A 15,738-nucleotide genomic window follows, 5' to 3' on the forward strand; every position below is an offset into this window, starting at 1 on the left:
CAAAGCAAATTAGAAATAATAAAGCTCGTGTTTACCAGAAACCAAGAAAAGGATCAACAAGGATTTCAGAACTGCACAAAGGAAGTTTTATTTTTTTTAAAGTCACATTTCAAACCAGTTTTAACTCGTTTGTGTTTATGAACGAGTAAATTTTTCCATCATAAAACACTGTTTGAGCCACTTTTCAGGCAAAATGCTAAATATCTCCTGATACCAGATTGTTAACTTTTTCAATTAAGAGAAATATTGATAATGAAATATTTTGTTCTTTCCGGCACTATTTGCAGTCTTGAATCAATGTTAAAACTACGGAGGGCCCAAACTGCCTGAATAAATTAATATCCCATTAAATGTATCCAAAATATAAATGTATAGAATTTATGACATATAAATTAATATTTCAGTTTCACTTTCTTCTGTATTTATTTACCAATGTGTTTCCCATTTTTAAAAATTGATGCATTTATTGTTTTAATTTATATATATCTATTTATTTCTGCATCCATGAAAGTGAGACATCCTGAATTACTGAGTGTCTTATTTTTCTTGCAAGGCTGCAATTTCTGTTATGAGCATGGTATCAGTTAATTAATATTTCAATTTGTAGCACCCTCATTACACAACAGAGTCTGAAAAAAGGGGTAAAGTCAAATTGAAAATAATACAGAAAAAAACAGATAAATATATAGATGTGAGAATAAATAAATTAACAAATACAATGGAGAATTAAAACCAAGGTAAAAAAAATTACACAGGTAAATAAAGCAGATTAATGACATTTATCATTAACATCAATATGTCACATTGTTAATTTTTGCAATTTTTGTCTTCCATAAAATACGTTTCCTATTCTTCTGCTGCAACAAACGTAAAGTTCGGCTTCAATAAATCTCTCTTTGCATACTTATAGAACATGCTTGTCCGCTTGTTTTTTCATATTAGTGCATTTAACATCCAGTCTAGTTTTAAATCATCCCAGAGAGCCATGGAGGCAGGAAGAGTCCGACCGTCCCCAGCAGACACACTATGATGAACATCCACAGGAAGATCCGGTCTACAACCATGGCCACATACTTCCAGTCCTCCTTCACCTGAGAGAAGACATAAAAAATGAGTCTGTAAACTTATATATATATATATATATATATATATATATATATATATACATATATAAACATATATATACATATATATATATATATATCCATCGTCCATGTTTTACACGGGGGTTTTAAAGATTTCCACAGTCAGGCCTGAGTCATGGTTGCTAAAAACTTTATAAGACCGACTGATTTTAGTGATGTAGTAGGTGTAAAATATTGAATAAAACGTTGTGCTGCATGACAGGCTTTATTTTCAGTCTTACATTTAACTTTATGACACGCAAATTTTCAAGTGGATTGCCAATATTTTCTCCAAGTGTATTGTGGGTAAAACTCGTCACCAACCGTCCACCAACGTCATCATCAGTTACTTGGCAACAGATTGTAAACTAAGTGGAGCATTTTTACAGACTAAGCTAACATGAGTGGAACTTCATAACATACACATGCCCACACACATGTATGTGGTAAAATGGTGTTATGATGAGCTTTATTATTTGGGTATAAAGGGCCCTGTCATTTTTCCTGCCCTCGGTCCGTGTATGTATGTATGTATGTATGTGTATAGATAGATAGATAGATAGATAGATAGATAGATAGATAGATAGATAGATGTTATATTTGCCATTATCTGTTCATGTCAATCTCTTTTTTTATAACAATATAAAATCATATTTCACAGTTTACACATCTAGTCTTTGTAATGTAGTAATTTATGATGGAGTGGTATCTATTGCAGCATAGGGTTTGGGTTGGGTAAGGTATGCGCTCTACTAATTTCCCTTCCAGATAAAGTAATTAAATATGCATGCTGTACAATCACTCCACCCTGGAAAAAGAACAGCTCAGAGAAATGATTAAAAGCTCAAAATGACAACAACATTCATGCTCATGATTAGTGTGTGTAAACTTTTGACCACAACCGTGTAACCAAAAAGCTGCAACACTCACTGAAAACTCTGCATCTTCTGCTCTCAGGTGCTCTGCGATGTACGTCACCCCCTCCAGGGCAGATACTACTGCGGGAGACAGAGCAGAGGCCAGTTGGTTCTGCATGGAACCATGCTCCACGGGAGGGGTATCAAACTCTAAGCTGAGAGTGGGCCGTCTCTGTGGTAGGAGTGTGTAACCCAGAGACCGAGGGGAAAGACAAGACGGGGACCCAAACCTCTCCAAATGCTCCATGTTTGAATAACCAGAAAAGTCACAGTGGATAATTTCATCTCCAGCATCAACATCAGACTCCTGAGTGATCCATATGCTGTGGGAGGGCTCTGGAGTCCGGAGAGGGGGGTGTTTATCAGTCAGTTGGTGCTGCCTGAAAAAGGAAGGAGAGTTTATGGAACAATAATGTTGACATTAAAACAACAAGCAGAAAATTTTCAAAGTGAAACTTTTTTTAAAAGCATCATAAATATTCCCCATATTAAAATAACAACTAATTCAACACATGAGCGCTCACACGAACAGTCCCATGAACTAATGGGCCGCTACGATATGATTTTCTGTGTGGTAAAGTCCATGCAAGAAGTCTGACCTTCAGTTTTGGTGGGTGAAATATTCTAGCATTTTATTAGTCTGTTACTTAGCACTAACTAGCTGTGCTAAGTAGGACTGCATGTTATTGTAACTTCTAGCAGCATGTCAGTGGCCAGACCGCTAATACAGGGCTTCAAACCCTGCGGGTTATGTCACGTGGTCCGCTTGTCCTCTCACCTTACAGGTCTGGGTCCATGATCTGGGCGCTTCATGCAAAGCCAGCGCGGCACCACAGACAGGAAGAGCCTCCGAACCCATCGCGGCATGGTGTGAGTCTTTGACGACCGGTGGTGCACGTTCAGCACAAACACAGTTATGATTATTGACAGAGTGACAAAGATCATAATGAAGAGCAGGTACTCCCCGATCAGCGGTATGACCAGCGATGTGGACGGGATGATCTCGGTGATGAGCAGCAGAAAGACGGTGAGCGACAGCAGCACGGAGATGCACAGCGTGATCTTCTCGCCACAGTCTGAAGGCAGGTAGAAGACCAGGACGGTGAGGCAGGAGATGAGCAGGCAGGGGATGATGAGGTTGATGGTGTAGAACAACGGCAGGCGGCGGATCACAAAGTAATAGGTGATGTCTGGGTAGATCTCGTGGCAGCAGTCGTATTTCTTGGTGTTGTACGTGCCCACAGCATTGACAATTGCCCACTCTCCACTCTCCCAGTAGTCCTAGACGGAAGATTCATTTTAGCCAGATTGACATGGTGAAGAAGGAGCTTAAAATTAAACCAGCAGGGCCCAACGACTGTTAAAGGAGGAAGCTGGAGATTAAACTCCAACAGAATAATATCAGGGAGGTATGGAATAGAATGAGAACCATTACAGGACACAAATAAAGGAGGGACACAGTGTTGGAGGGAATGTGGAGACTGCCAACGACCTAAACCTATATTCCAATAGGTTTGACACCCCACTGCTCCTCATTCCCCCTCCTACAGCTCATCTCACCCACGTCCCACCCGCATAATGTCAGAAGATTTTGGAATGATCTGCCGAGTGACCTCAAACAAGCACCAACAGTGAATGTATTTAAATCTAAGCTGGAGAGAGACCTTTTTGGTCAAACCGTGGTTGGAGAACAAGCTGTTGTGTTATTTTATGTAAATATTGGGAATGTGTAAAATCAGTTTTTAGGAACGTGTTTATCTTATTTATTGTAAAGCACATTGGTTTTAAATGTGTTATATAACTAAAATTTACTTACATTTATATTTATATTTCATACTGTTCTTCTGTATCATGTTTTTTTAGTACTTGAGCTTAATTTAGTTGTTTTTAAATTTATTTCTGCTGTTTTTAACAGTGTTTCTGTTTCCATTCTTGCAGTGAGCATGTAAAAGGCACACGAGTTTCCCCTTAGGATTAATACAGTTCTTATCTCTTATCTTACCTCCTTCCTGATTTCTTAGCTTTTTATGTATTTGTCACACTTACATGCTTCATCTCCTCAAACTAAAAATAAAAAGAAAAGAAAAGAAAATGAAATGATGACATAATGAAACTCACTGGGGGACTACACACTATAGGAACAAAACACTTGGCAAAAGTGGAGCATGAAAACAGATACATGGACAAACAGACAACCCAACAAGAGACAAAAGAAGACTGAGACAATATATACACAGAGGGATGAGTATGGGAGGTGGAGACAGCTGGGAGGATGAGGCACAGGTGAACAAAATCACAACAAACAAGACACAGGAAGCAAAACTTAATGGGGAGGACACAGAAATGACCCAAACACAGGGGACTTAACACACTTAACAAACTCTAAAGTATTAACGTACATACACATGAAACCATATAAACATTAAATAAACTAGAGATCGCTAAGAATAACAAATAAGTAAATGAAAATAAAAGGAAAATTATAAAAGAAAGCAATATAATCGTAAGATAAGCAAGAATCTCAGGAACCATTTAGACCAAAACCTCAGAGTCCAGAACTCAAAAACACTGGCTCACACACCCAGGACCATGAAACACTGTCTGATGATCTGAACCATAAGGCAGCACGGTGGCACCATGTTAGGAGTTGTTGGTGATTCTGAATTGCCCATTATGTGTGAATGGTTGTCTGTCTCTCTGTGTTAGCCCTATGACCCTGAATTGGATAAGTGGAAGAAAATGGAACAAGTGTGACAAATATGTGAGGAAATCAGGAAGGGGGCAAATACTTTTTCATAGAACTTTTACTAGGAAAAATAGTTCAGCAATTCAGCAAAGTCATGAGGCTTCATCTTGTGTGGATAGTGAAACTCAAGAAAAACCGAAAAGTTTCTCTCAAACTTATTCTTCAAGTTCACGCCACATTAAAGAAACCCACCTCTCTCTCTCTTAATAAACTAATCCGTGCATTTCTCCAGACATTTTTGCTGCAAAGAAAAACAACACTGAGAAATATTCTGTGAATTAAAACGTGAGCAGCCTGAGAGTTTGGTGGGCGTCCTTCTGTAAAACAAAACACGTGTGAACAGCAGATAAGAGGAAGTAAAGAGGCGCAGCAGGTGTTAAAAGGGCAAATCACAAGAGAGCAGAAACCAGTCGAATACACAAAGGAGGGGTAGATGAAGCAGCCTTCCCACCTTTAGGTCCACTGTGTTCTCAAAGGGCTCCAGGTCAATCTTGGCACGGTCGTACGTCCAGGATCCAAACTTCATTTTGCAGCTCTGCTGGTCGAAAGGGAAGAAGGTGACGTCGATGGAGCAGGAGGACTTGTAGATGGCAGGGGGCACCCAACGGACACGACCGGTGTGAAACAGCTGGGCCTTGGTCATGTGGGTGACGGCGAACTCTCCATCAGCACTTGAAAGAGAAAAGAAAAAAATTTGAGTGAAAATTTACACAAAAAAAAAGGAGGGAAGGACCTCACAAAATGAGCTGTTACATGGGTAAAAAAGTTTTCATCTCATTAGTTTTCAAACTCAGAAGGTGAATCAATAAACCTGGAGCTATGCCCATTCACACAGGGCAATGCTTAATAATTGATGGCTGAATTTAAACGACACTGATGCAAGCTCATTTTAACTGAAGGAGGAGCGAGTTTCATCTCCATCCAGACCAATTTAATGCTCCCTCGAGCCCCGAGGGGTGGAAACTCGACTAAAACTGCATGATGCAACATCGCCGTGCATCCGCAACAGAATCAGGGTCATTTATTCAACAGGATCATTTGCATGCATCACCAACCGATATGCAGGAAAATACATAAAATACGGTACCGTGTGAGTGACCTCGACTCCTCATTCGCTCTTCAGTGGAGGAGGCCTGTGTTATGGATCAAGCAGGTAATTGATCACTACAGATAATTTCCAGCTCCACCTACAGAAAGTCGTCTGTTTTGGAACAGGGTGTGTGTCCTTGAGCATCTGCTGTGTGTGTAATTAGATGTTTTATATTGAAAAAAAGAAAAAGGCCAACAATCCTCATTTACCCCCAAATGTTTTTGCAGATATTTGAGGGTCTACAGAGCTCGGTGGCTTATTAGACTGGGGGGGCCCTGAGGTAGAAAATGCATCAGCAAAAAGAAAAACACATCCTATGGGAAAAAGAAGGAACAAACATTTCTTGTTTTTGAGTTGACAAAACGAAATCCCCGGGGTCTGTGCTACAAAGCATCTTCAACATCCTCAAGCTATCTTTGAGTGAAATGACCCTGAAATATCTGCATGGGAGCCATCATCAGAGCTGGTTGAGCCCCTAAATACTAAGAAAAGGTGCTTCAGTGCTTCCACTGTATCCTTCCTTTCTTTAGCAGAGGATACCCTGGACCACCCTTTATTAACACAGTTCATAGCAATGAAAACAAATGGTTACAGTGACACTGAGCATGCAAATGTGTGTTTTCCATTTCATGCCATAACCTGATGATTTATTTTAGACCTTAAATCTGCTTCTTCTGATGTTGCTGCTTTGCATGAAAAGTATAGATTTTTATATAAAACATGAGGGATGTTTTATATCAAAATTATGAGCTATATTAAAAGGATGCTTAAAGTGAATTTAAGGTTTACCATAATTCAGTGTGCATTACTTAGAGCAGTTGCTGTTTTGCAGCCTATTAAGATTATCCTGAATTACAGTGCTGTGCAAAAGTCTTGAGCCACCACTCATTTCTTCATATTTTGCTTTGTCTTTTTTTTTTTTTTTTTTTTCATTTTTGGTTAAAATCATCTTCATCAAAAAAAAAAAGAAAGAAAAGAAAAGAAATCATCATCAATATGTACAGAGGAGGTCAGGAGAGAGTGAGTGTCTACAGCCATCTGTAAAACACAGTAGAGGCTCTGTCATGTTTGGAGCTGCATTTCAGCCAGCAGTGTTGGAGATCTTGTTAAAATTGATGGATTTATGAACACAGAAATGTATCATCAGATTTTGATCCACCATGAAATACCATCTGGAAAGCCTCTGATTAGTTTAATTCTTCAGCATGACAATGATCCCAAACATACTGCCAATGCAGTAAACAACAGTGGAACACTATCAGTCATGGATCGGCCTCCCCAGAGCCCGGACCTCAACATTACGGAGGCAATGTGGGATCATCCTGACAGAGAACAGAACAAAAGGCAGAAACATCCAAAGAAGAGCTCTGAATGTCCTTCAAGAAGCCTGGAGAACTATTCCTGAAGACTGCTAAAAGTGGTTACACCAAATATTGACTTTCAAGCTTGTTAGAATTGAACAAACTCTGTTTTTGCCTTAAATACTGCATTTCCATGTACATCTGCACATAAATTGCTGCAGATATTTCCCATTTGATATCAAAATATACAGAAATTAGGGCAGAGGGCTTTTGCACAGTTCTGTATTTCGATATATTTTAGGATTATAGGCTGTCTTTGACACTGCTGCCACACTGAGGTTAGAAGGAACTTCCAGGAACGGACACACCAGAGAACTCACTGGTCAGTAGGAGGTAGTTTTCCAGTTGCTGATCTATTATTTCAAAGGTAACTTGTTCCTGAGAAGGTTAGGTGTGCAGCACAACTTACCATGGTGATGCAAGCTTGTAAGCTGTAAAGAGCACCTTCGTAACACTGAAGGGTTTAACCTTTAGTTATCTCACTGAGCCCCAAATCCTGCATCATAGTGCAGGCCCTCTGTAACAGGCTAATGTCACTGATTCTCTGCGACTCTCTGTGAATTTTAAACTGAGTTTGAAAGAATGGAGGAGGAGGAGGGTGGACTCATTAATCCTGTGTGTGGTTTTTACTTGTTGTACAGCACGATGTCGGGCACCCAGATGAGCTCAGAGGGGACTCTGATGGACGTCACGTTGTTGAAGTCGGAAGGGCTCCACTGTAGCTTGTAATCTGTCCATTCCTGTCAATAACACATTTATTAAGTCAGTTTTAGGACACAAATATTATTTAAATCATATTTAATTTTTTAAAATAAAAATAAACACAATAAAAAATGTAAAAACAAAAAAAAATAAGGATAAAAAAAGAATCTATTAAATAAATATTTACAAAAATTAAAAGGTTACATTTAATTAACATTCGGACCCACTTATGCCTTCACTTACTGCACTGATTAACAGACATGGATCCAAAAAACTTGCCCATAACACAAATTACAGTCAGGGTGTCGCCCACCTGTTTCAACCACACGTTGGTTGTCATCATCTGATTTTTCTCGTCCTGTTTTTTGCAAATAAATTGACACAATGAGCACGCTGTGTACTTAACACATTAGTAGGCACAAAGACACAAAACTGAAAGGAGAATATATTTAGAAGTTTTGAAGGTATGGTTAGATTTCCTACCACATCTATAAGCTGTGCGATCGAGAGGCCAAACTTGACGATGACCACGTCTGTGATGTTCTGCGCCGGTCGCGTCCACTTGCTGTAGCCTCCGAACAAACTCCTGAAGAGCTCGTCCTCAGTGTGGAGACGATCCCAGTCCTCGGAGAGCACTGATGGAGAGGCAGAGACAGAACTATCATCCTACAACATCCGACAACAGTGTTAGAGTTCTCCTGACTTGCTAAAGTGCTTCCCATTCTCTGAGCCAGATTATTTAATCACTCTTCTTATGAAACCTTCAATAGTTTTCATCCAGTTTGGTGCATTTTGCAGATCTCATTTGACCTTTTTGCAAAACTCTAAACACAGTCCCACTCACCCGATTCACTCCTGACACACCCACTCGAAGCAAGAGTTAAACACACAGACGCCTGTGCCACAAAGTGGGTTTTAATTTCTTTGGTGATGGGACCCCTTCTCCGATCAGAAAACATAGATATGACGCTTCATATCTTGAGCCTGAAGGTGCAAACGTTAATTTAACGGTCCCTCTGTGACACATGAATGCCTACAACGTCTCTGCTTTTGGTGTAGTACGTATGTGGCCACGTACGTAAAATGCAGTTAGTCTGTATTCAGTTATGGCAGGAGAATCACAAGTTTATGAGAACACATCAATTTGTTGGAAGACATGAATTCCACTTTATGTATACTTATGAGGACAATATCCATTTTTTTCTATTAAATAACCTAAAAAACTTACTGACTGTACCTTTAATACAGTGTAGTACTCCTCAGTAACAATTCCTGTTATTAAAGGAACAGATTTGGAGGCAGATACTCCTAGTTAACTAAATTCAAATTTAGTGTCCCTCATGCTTTTCATGCAGAGTGAATCTAATTAGCATTTTTCAAAATTTGAGACATTTCTTGAAACTTTCCACCCTTTTCTCAAAACTCGGAAACCAAAAACCAACTCTCAAACAAAATTCACAGAATGTCTGACCTCACTATGAAGCATCGAAATGGTTTTTATCTGCGTGTCAAAAGCACACAGTGTTGTCAGATCACACTGCAGCATTCATCACACACTACAAAAATGAATGATAGCACGGTGTTCAGGTCTTTCCAGGCTCATGCTCAATTCTGCGAAAATATGAAGCAAAGATAAAATGACCACTTAAGAAGTGACGTATTACAGTAAAATAGTTACAGAGCTCACTTTGTCCTAGTTTCCTTTTTCACATAAAAAACATTAAATCATCTTTTCTTCGTAGTGCATATCTCTTAACGCTTATATGCATCAAAATGTGCTGAAAATGAGCGCAAGTAAACTTTATGTTACATAAGAATAATGGGAAAGGACACATCCACTCATCAGCCACTTTACTGGGTGCACCTCATGAGTGCTGGGTTGAATCCACTTTTGCCTTCAGAGCTGCTTTAATTCTTCATGGCACAGACTCAAAAAGTTGCTAGAAACATTCCTCACAGGTTTTGGTCCATGTTGACATGACAGCATCACACAGTTGCTGCAGATTTGTCTGCTGCACATCCATGATGAGAATCTCCCGTTCCACCACATCCCAAATGTGCTCTGTTGGATTGAGATCTGTGACTGTGGAGGCCATCTGAGTGCAGAGAACTCACTGTTATCTTCAAGTAACCAGTTTGAGATGGTCTGATCTTTGTGACATGGTGCGTTATCCTGCTGGAAGCAGCCATCAGAAGATGGGTGCACTGTGGTCATAGAGGTATGGACACGGTCAGCAATAATACTCAGAGGTTTAAACGATGCTAAGGTGCTGCCAAGGGGCCCAAAGTGTGCCAAGAAAATATCCCTCAGACCATCACACCAGCAGCAGCCTGAACCTGTGATCCAAAGCAGGATGATCCATGATTTCATGTTGTTGTCAAATTCTGATCGTACCGTCAGAATGTTGCAGCAGAAACTGAGACTCATCAGACCAGGAAACATTATTCTCATCTTCTTTTGTCCAGTTTTGATGAGCTTGTGTGAACTGCAGCTTCAGTTTCCTGTTCTTAGCTGACAAGAGTGACACCAGGTGTGGTCTTCTTCTACTGCTGCTGCTGCGCGTGTCCTCTGTTGTGCATTCAGAGCATTGTTGTGCATTCCTCTGCATACATTGGTTATTGATTGACTCCCATGTTATAGATGAAATAAATATGTTTACAGCCTGCTAGTAAATACTGGTCTTGGCTTCAATGCTTCTATTTACACACAGCATCGTCGCCCTCGGGCCACAGAGATCACCAGACTTCAGTCTGCGGTGGCTGTGGTCACCATTGACCAGACAACTCCAAAAGCTTTTGTTAAAAGCTTATCTTTCATCTCTAACAGTTAGTAAATCATTTGTTTGCTCACAGCTTGCTCACTGTCTTGTTCACAGCACCTTTGCTGTGTAGAAACTGAGGGAAAAGTAAATATCTGCACTGTTCAGCACTTTCACTTCACCCCCCTCCTCTGAAGGCCGCTGCCTTCCTCTTCCCCCCGTGGGTCATGAGTGTTCCTGATTTATCTCCTCACTTTTCTCCCCCGCGAGCATTTTTAAAGGACTAGTCTGTATTTTCACTCATACGCCGCTTAAACCAAAGTCATTGCAGTTGACAGAGATACTGTACCCAGTCTCTTGAGGAAAAGCAATTACCTGAACTTTACTGTTCATAAAATTTCAAAGATCTACTACACTTGGATTCAATTTGATCTAACACACAAACCATTACAGATAAAACAGGTAAAGGTAAAACCCAGAGTGCGGTTCTCAAGCAGTCATCACTCATCAGAGGAGTCCCTTCATGCTCGAAACAAAGCTCTTTCATTCCTGGTGTTTGACCTTTTTGTATCAAATGTGATTTCTCTTGCAGGATGGTGCTAAATATCGTCCTTTTCTGCTCAGCCTACACCGAGTAACCTCTCCCTCCCTCACTCTCTGCCTCAGCTTTGAACTCTGGCGAGCCGTCTGGCATCACCAGCGAGCAATTTAGGATTAGCCGGAGTAAGAAACGGCAAGCCAAGAGCACAAACTGTGCAAACGCGATGCCAGTTTTTGTGATTATATTGGCCATTTATAACAGACAAAATGATGTCTCAGGTAAGGCTGTGCCAGCGGAGGACGAACAGATAACGTGCTGAGGGATCACACAGCCAGGATTTAGTATAAAAACCTCCGCTGCTGATTCGAGTTAAAGCTAATTCGTGTGGAGAATTATCAGCGTGTTTCAGTTTCTCTGAAGGATAATGAGTTCATCCTTTTTGCCTGAATACGTACGATTACGTTAAGTCTATAAGCTGTTACTGCAAATTAAAATGCACTTTCTGAATGTGTTGACGTATGTTTGGCTTTGTAAACAAGCGTGTTGGTGGCGGTTGGATCATCAGAATCTCTACATATACTGGATGATTTTTCTCAAAAGTGCGATAACAACAACAACAACAACAATAATAATAATAATAATAACAATAACTAGAAGAGCAAAAAGGGGGAATCTTTGAGTAAAGGCAGTGACCTACAGACAGGGCTGTGAAAACCGTCCTGATTTCTTAGTTTTTGCATATTTGTCATTTCAGATCATCAGACACAATCAAAGATATTTTATGAACCTACTGTATTTTTAAAAATGCAAATTAGAGGGACGCCCAGGTGACTTAGTGGCCGGCAACCACATATACATGCCATGTTCCAGTGTGGGCAGCGCAGGTTCGAGTCCCGGCCTGTCACCATTTTGCCTGTGTGTCTTCCCCTGTATCTTTCCCCCATTTCCTGTCTCCCTCCACTGCCAATAAAAGCCGCTTTGGCCAAAAATGCAACAAAAAAAAATTAGATGGATGGTGTAAAGTAGATGGAAATACTCAATACTTCCTATCATGAGTTGGGATTTTTGATATTATTCTCTTATTTTCCTGTTTTATTTTGTAATCCTTGATTCTTGTTTTCTTCTTATTTACTTCCTTTATTAGTTGTCCCCGTTTGTGACAGGTGTTCAATTAACCAATCACTCACCTGAGAATATGTTTCCTCTCTTTCACTTCAAAGTAATCAAACTTTCCAGTGTTCTTTAGAATAATAATTACTAGAAAGGTGCCAGGAGGGAACTTCCAGTTAAGGCAACCACCCAGTAAGATGTGCTTTGCACACATCTGCTGAAACTTCTGATTATTGTGTGTCACTCACACACCAGGTTCTGCAGGTGTGTGAGTAACACACAATAGTCAGTTCTGCACACTAGTGAAAAAGACAGAGAAGCTAACTAACTTTAGTGGAACGTAGCCCAAAAAGCTGAAAAGCTGAAGTGACGTGAACATGGAAGAATCAGTGAAGAAGAAGAGGTTTGGGTTTTTGGCAGTCAAAGCAGAAATGAGGGATACAGTAAGGAACTTGGATGGGCACTTTCTCAGGATGTGGCTCTGAGTATAAATTTGCAGTGTGACCAGTTTCAGGTGCAGCAGGAGGGGAAACACAGAGAGAGAAACTCAGGGTTGAGGTTAGGTTTGTAGAGTCTGACTCAGAGTTTGAGTTAGCTCTCTTTCTGGCAGAGAAAACCCAAAGTTTCCCTCCTCTCAGGGTTAGTGAAGCCATCTTTCTGGAACAGGCCACTGTTCTTTATGGATGTCACAGGCCAAGCTGGGGATAATGTGATTACTCCGGACACTAAAGTGCACTAGAGGTGAACAAATCTTTGGAGGATAAGCTCCTGGACTTGGAGAAAAGTGGACCTCCCAGAGGGAACTGAAGGATCACAATCACTCTCTCTTTTTTTGAGGCTGATGATCAAATTGTTCTGGAGAACTTTTTGAAAAGACATTAACGGTGACTTTGTCAGACATCTTGGTTAAAGAGTGAAAAGCCGGATAGAAACAGACGTTCCTTCAGGGCTGAACCTCTGCAAACCAGTCTGATCACAACTATTTCTCCTCCAAATAAAACGTCAATCAAAAGGCGCATTTAAAATAAATCTCTTTTCACCCAAATTTATCCTTAAGCTATTCACCATTTAAACATCTGTTAGACCTTTAATCAGCAGAAAGTCGCTCAGTGGGTTAACATGAATTGGAAAATGGTTGAAATTAGTCTGAATTCAAGTCTTTTAAAAGCCTGAAAGACAAATTTTCACATTTCAACCAAATTTAGACCCTAAATTAAGGATTTTAAGCGAACACTTCAAAGACTGTGAGAGAAACACAAAATGATTACTTGTTTATATTCCTTATCTTTGCATCATTTCCTAAAATTACGCATCTAAAGAGGTACGTGAGTACATTTGGTTTGTATGTGAAGTTTACAGAAATCATAATCTGTTTAACTGCCAGTGCTTCAGCCACACTCGACATTTCTTATTCCTGTGACATACAGTGTGACTCAGATGGTTTTCACACTCGTGCCCAGCAGATGGGGGCAGTGTCACTATCATCAAGCAGGAGGTGTTTCCCCTGTACAAGTTTTAGCAAGACTGGAAGGAAACATTTTAACCAGTTTTGTTAATGTGGGTCTTATTTCCTCTTGCACTGTAGATAATTTTATTCATCAGAAATAAAAATGAAAATGCAGTCACAGACTCATTGACTTTGCTGTAAGTGACCAGTGTTCACTCTAGTGCATGAAACAACCTGCCAGGTTAGGAGTGTTTCATCAGAGGGGAACGGTGATCACTCCGAGCAGCCTCGGCAGGAGCCGGGCGGACCAAAACACAATGTCAGCAAATCCCCCACCCACCCACCCACACACACCTGCTGCAGCTTATATGCAGTTTTTCCGCTCCACCCCAGCACCAGATAACAGAGTCGGTGTCAGTCAGCCGAGCTGCAGCCATTTCTACCCCCCACACCCCACCCCCACACTCCCAATTACCCCCGACTCCTGCCTCCAACAGCATCACAGTTCTTCATAACGCAGCCCTCCAACTATCGTGTAATTTCCCAGCGTTCACCAAGTCGGCTCCTGAATTTAGGGCGTAATTTTCAGTACCTAAAAACACTTACCAGTGCATGCACACACACACACACACACACACACACACACACACCATAATTTCTTATTACCCCTTTTGCAACACTGTTTGTCCATCCCTCTTGGAATACCCTGAAGAAGTCATTAATTAAGATACTTTGTGTGTAATTTTTTCTCTTTCTTTTAATTTTTAATGCCTGCAGCTGGTACCTGTTGAGAGAAATCAGTCTGAAAATAGTCTCAAATGTGCACAATTTGTTTGTAATTTTGAGTGCTCAGAAATGCACATTTCAGTCCACACATAAATCCTTGAAAACTGAATAATCAGGTGTAATTTTAAAGTTCAGCTTCACAGAGCTGATCTATTTGTTTTTATGCCTTCAGAAAGTTTCCTGTGTGAAAACAGCAGAAACTCACTGAGGTTTTACGCTCCTGTTTGTGTCTCTTGTGTCCTGCATCTGGATTCAAGCTCGGCCCTGACACTGCAGGATGTTAAGTTTCAAATTGAGTCAATATGACTGTCAGTGCTCCTACAGAAATAGTGTAAAACACCCTAAAAAAAAAATACCACTTAAACCCACATTAAGCATTTCTCTGCCTCTAAATGATGATTATTCAAAATAATAAATCTTATATTACTACTGAGCTTCTCTGTGCCACTGCAGGAATACAGGGTAATACTATTATGGGATAAGATCATTAAACCTTCATTTACTGAATTCATTTTCATTATAGTAAAAAAAACGCTGTTATAAATTTCATCATGTCTAAATGGAGGGAAAGGCTGTATTTCAAGTCTCTAAGAGTTTTAAAAAAAAAAATCTAAGTTATAAAGTAAGGAAATAAGGTGATAGAAAGTCACGGCTGATTTTACCGTACAAATCCCGTCAGTCTCTTCCACCGCCTCACTTACCGGAGTTGATGAGGATCCAGCAGCAGTAAAGCGGCGTCAGGTCGCGTTTCTGCCCCATTTGAAGCGCCGCAAACGGATCCCTGCAGATCGGATCACGCAAAGCTCAGCTTGCCTCCGAGGGTCCCAGCCTTTTGTTCTCCACGCAGTCCCCCCCGGTCTTCTTCACACAGCTGGACGGATCCCAGTCACAGCCTCCCGGCGCACATCAGCGCTGAGGTATCAGGCTCCCATTGGACTTGATGAATCGGTCTTATATGCAATAATCCTACCTCTGTAATAATGAGGGGGCGGGGCACGTGGTTAATTTAATTAGCCCTAATAGTTAGCCCCATTCAACGGACTTACAGAGACAAGTAAAGGATTTCAAACAGTAATTACATTTTAATTAAATGATTTAAATCTAAATACTGATTATGATCAGACTGTGGTAAAATACACAAGGACAAGAAAAGGT

General features: G+C 40.4%; 1 protein-coding gene across 1 annotated transcript; it reads right to left on the reverse strand.

Annotated features, from left to right (window-relative positions):
- Nucleotides 1-965: 965 nt before the first annotated feature.
- Nucleotides 966-15,407, reverse strand: LOC115793257 (neuronal acetylcholine receptor subunit alpha-4-like). The gene is made up of 8 exons (XM_030748148.1): nucleotides 15,285-15,407; nucleotides 8,424-8,575; nucleotides 8,254-8,298; nucleotides 7,869-7,978; nucleotides 5,239-5,458; nucleotides 2,820-3,322; nucleotides 2,055-2,421; nucleotides 966-1,091 (listed from the first exon to the last, which is right to left on the reverse strand). Exons 1-8 carry the CDS (start codon nucleotides 15,340-15,342, stop codon nucleotides 966-968), a joined length of 1,581 nt encoding a protein of 526 aa, XP_030604008.1. The 5' UTR covers nucleotides 15,343-15,407.
- Nucleotides 15,408-15,738: the final 331 nt, after the last annotated feature.

The sequence above is a fragment of the Archocentrus centrarchus genome, chromosome 2 (genome assembly GCF_007364275.1).
Source record: "Archocentrus centrarchus isolate MPI-CPG fArcCen1 chromosome 2, fArcCen1, whole genome shotgun sequence".
Lineage (NCBI taxonomy): Eukaryota > Metazoa > Chordata > Actinopteri > Cichliformes > Cichlidae > Archocentrus > Archocentrus centrarchus.

Excerpts from the sequence above, each read along its gene's own strand:
- LOC115793257 (XM_030748148.1), bottom strand. The coding sequence starts at position 15,342 with ATGGGGCAGAAACGCGACCTGACGCCGCTTTACTGCTGCTGGATCCTC. Across the intron at positions 8,576-15,284 it reads CTGGATCCTCATCAACTCCG|TGCTCTCCGAGGACTGGGAT; the intron begins GTAAGTGAGGCG and ends CCTCTCCATCAG. Across the intron at positions 2,422-2,819 it reads CATGGACCCAGACCTGTAAG|GCAGCACCAACTGACTGATA; the intron begins GTGAGAGGACAA and ends TTCCTTTTTCAG.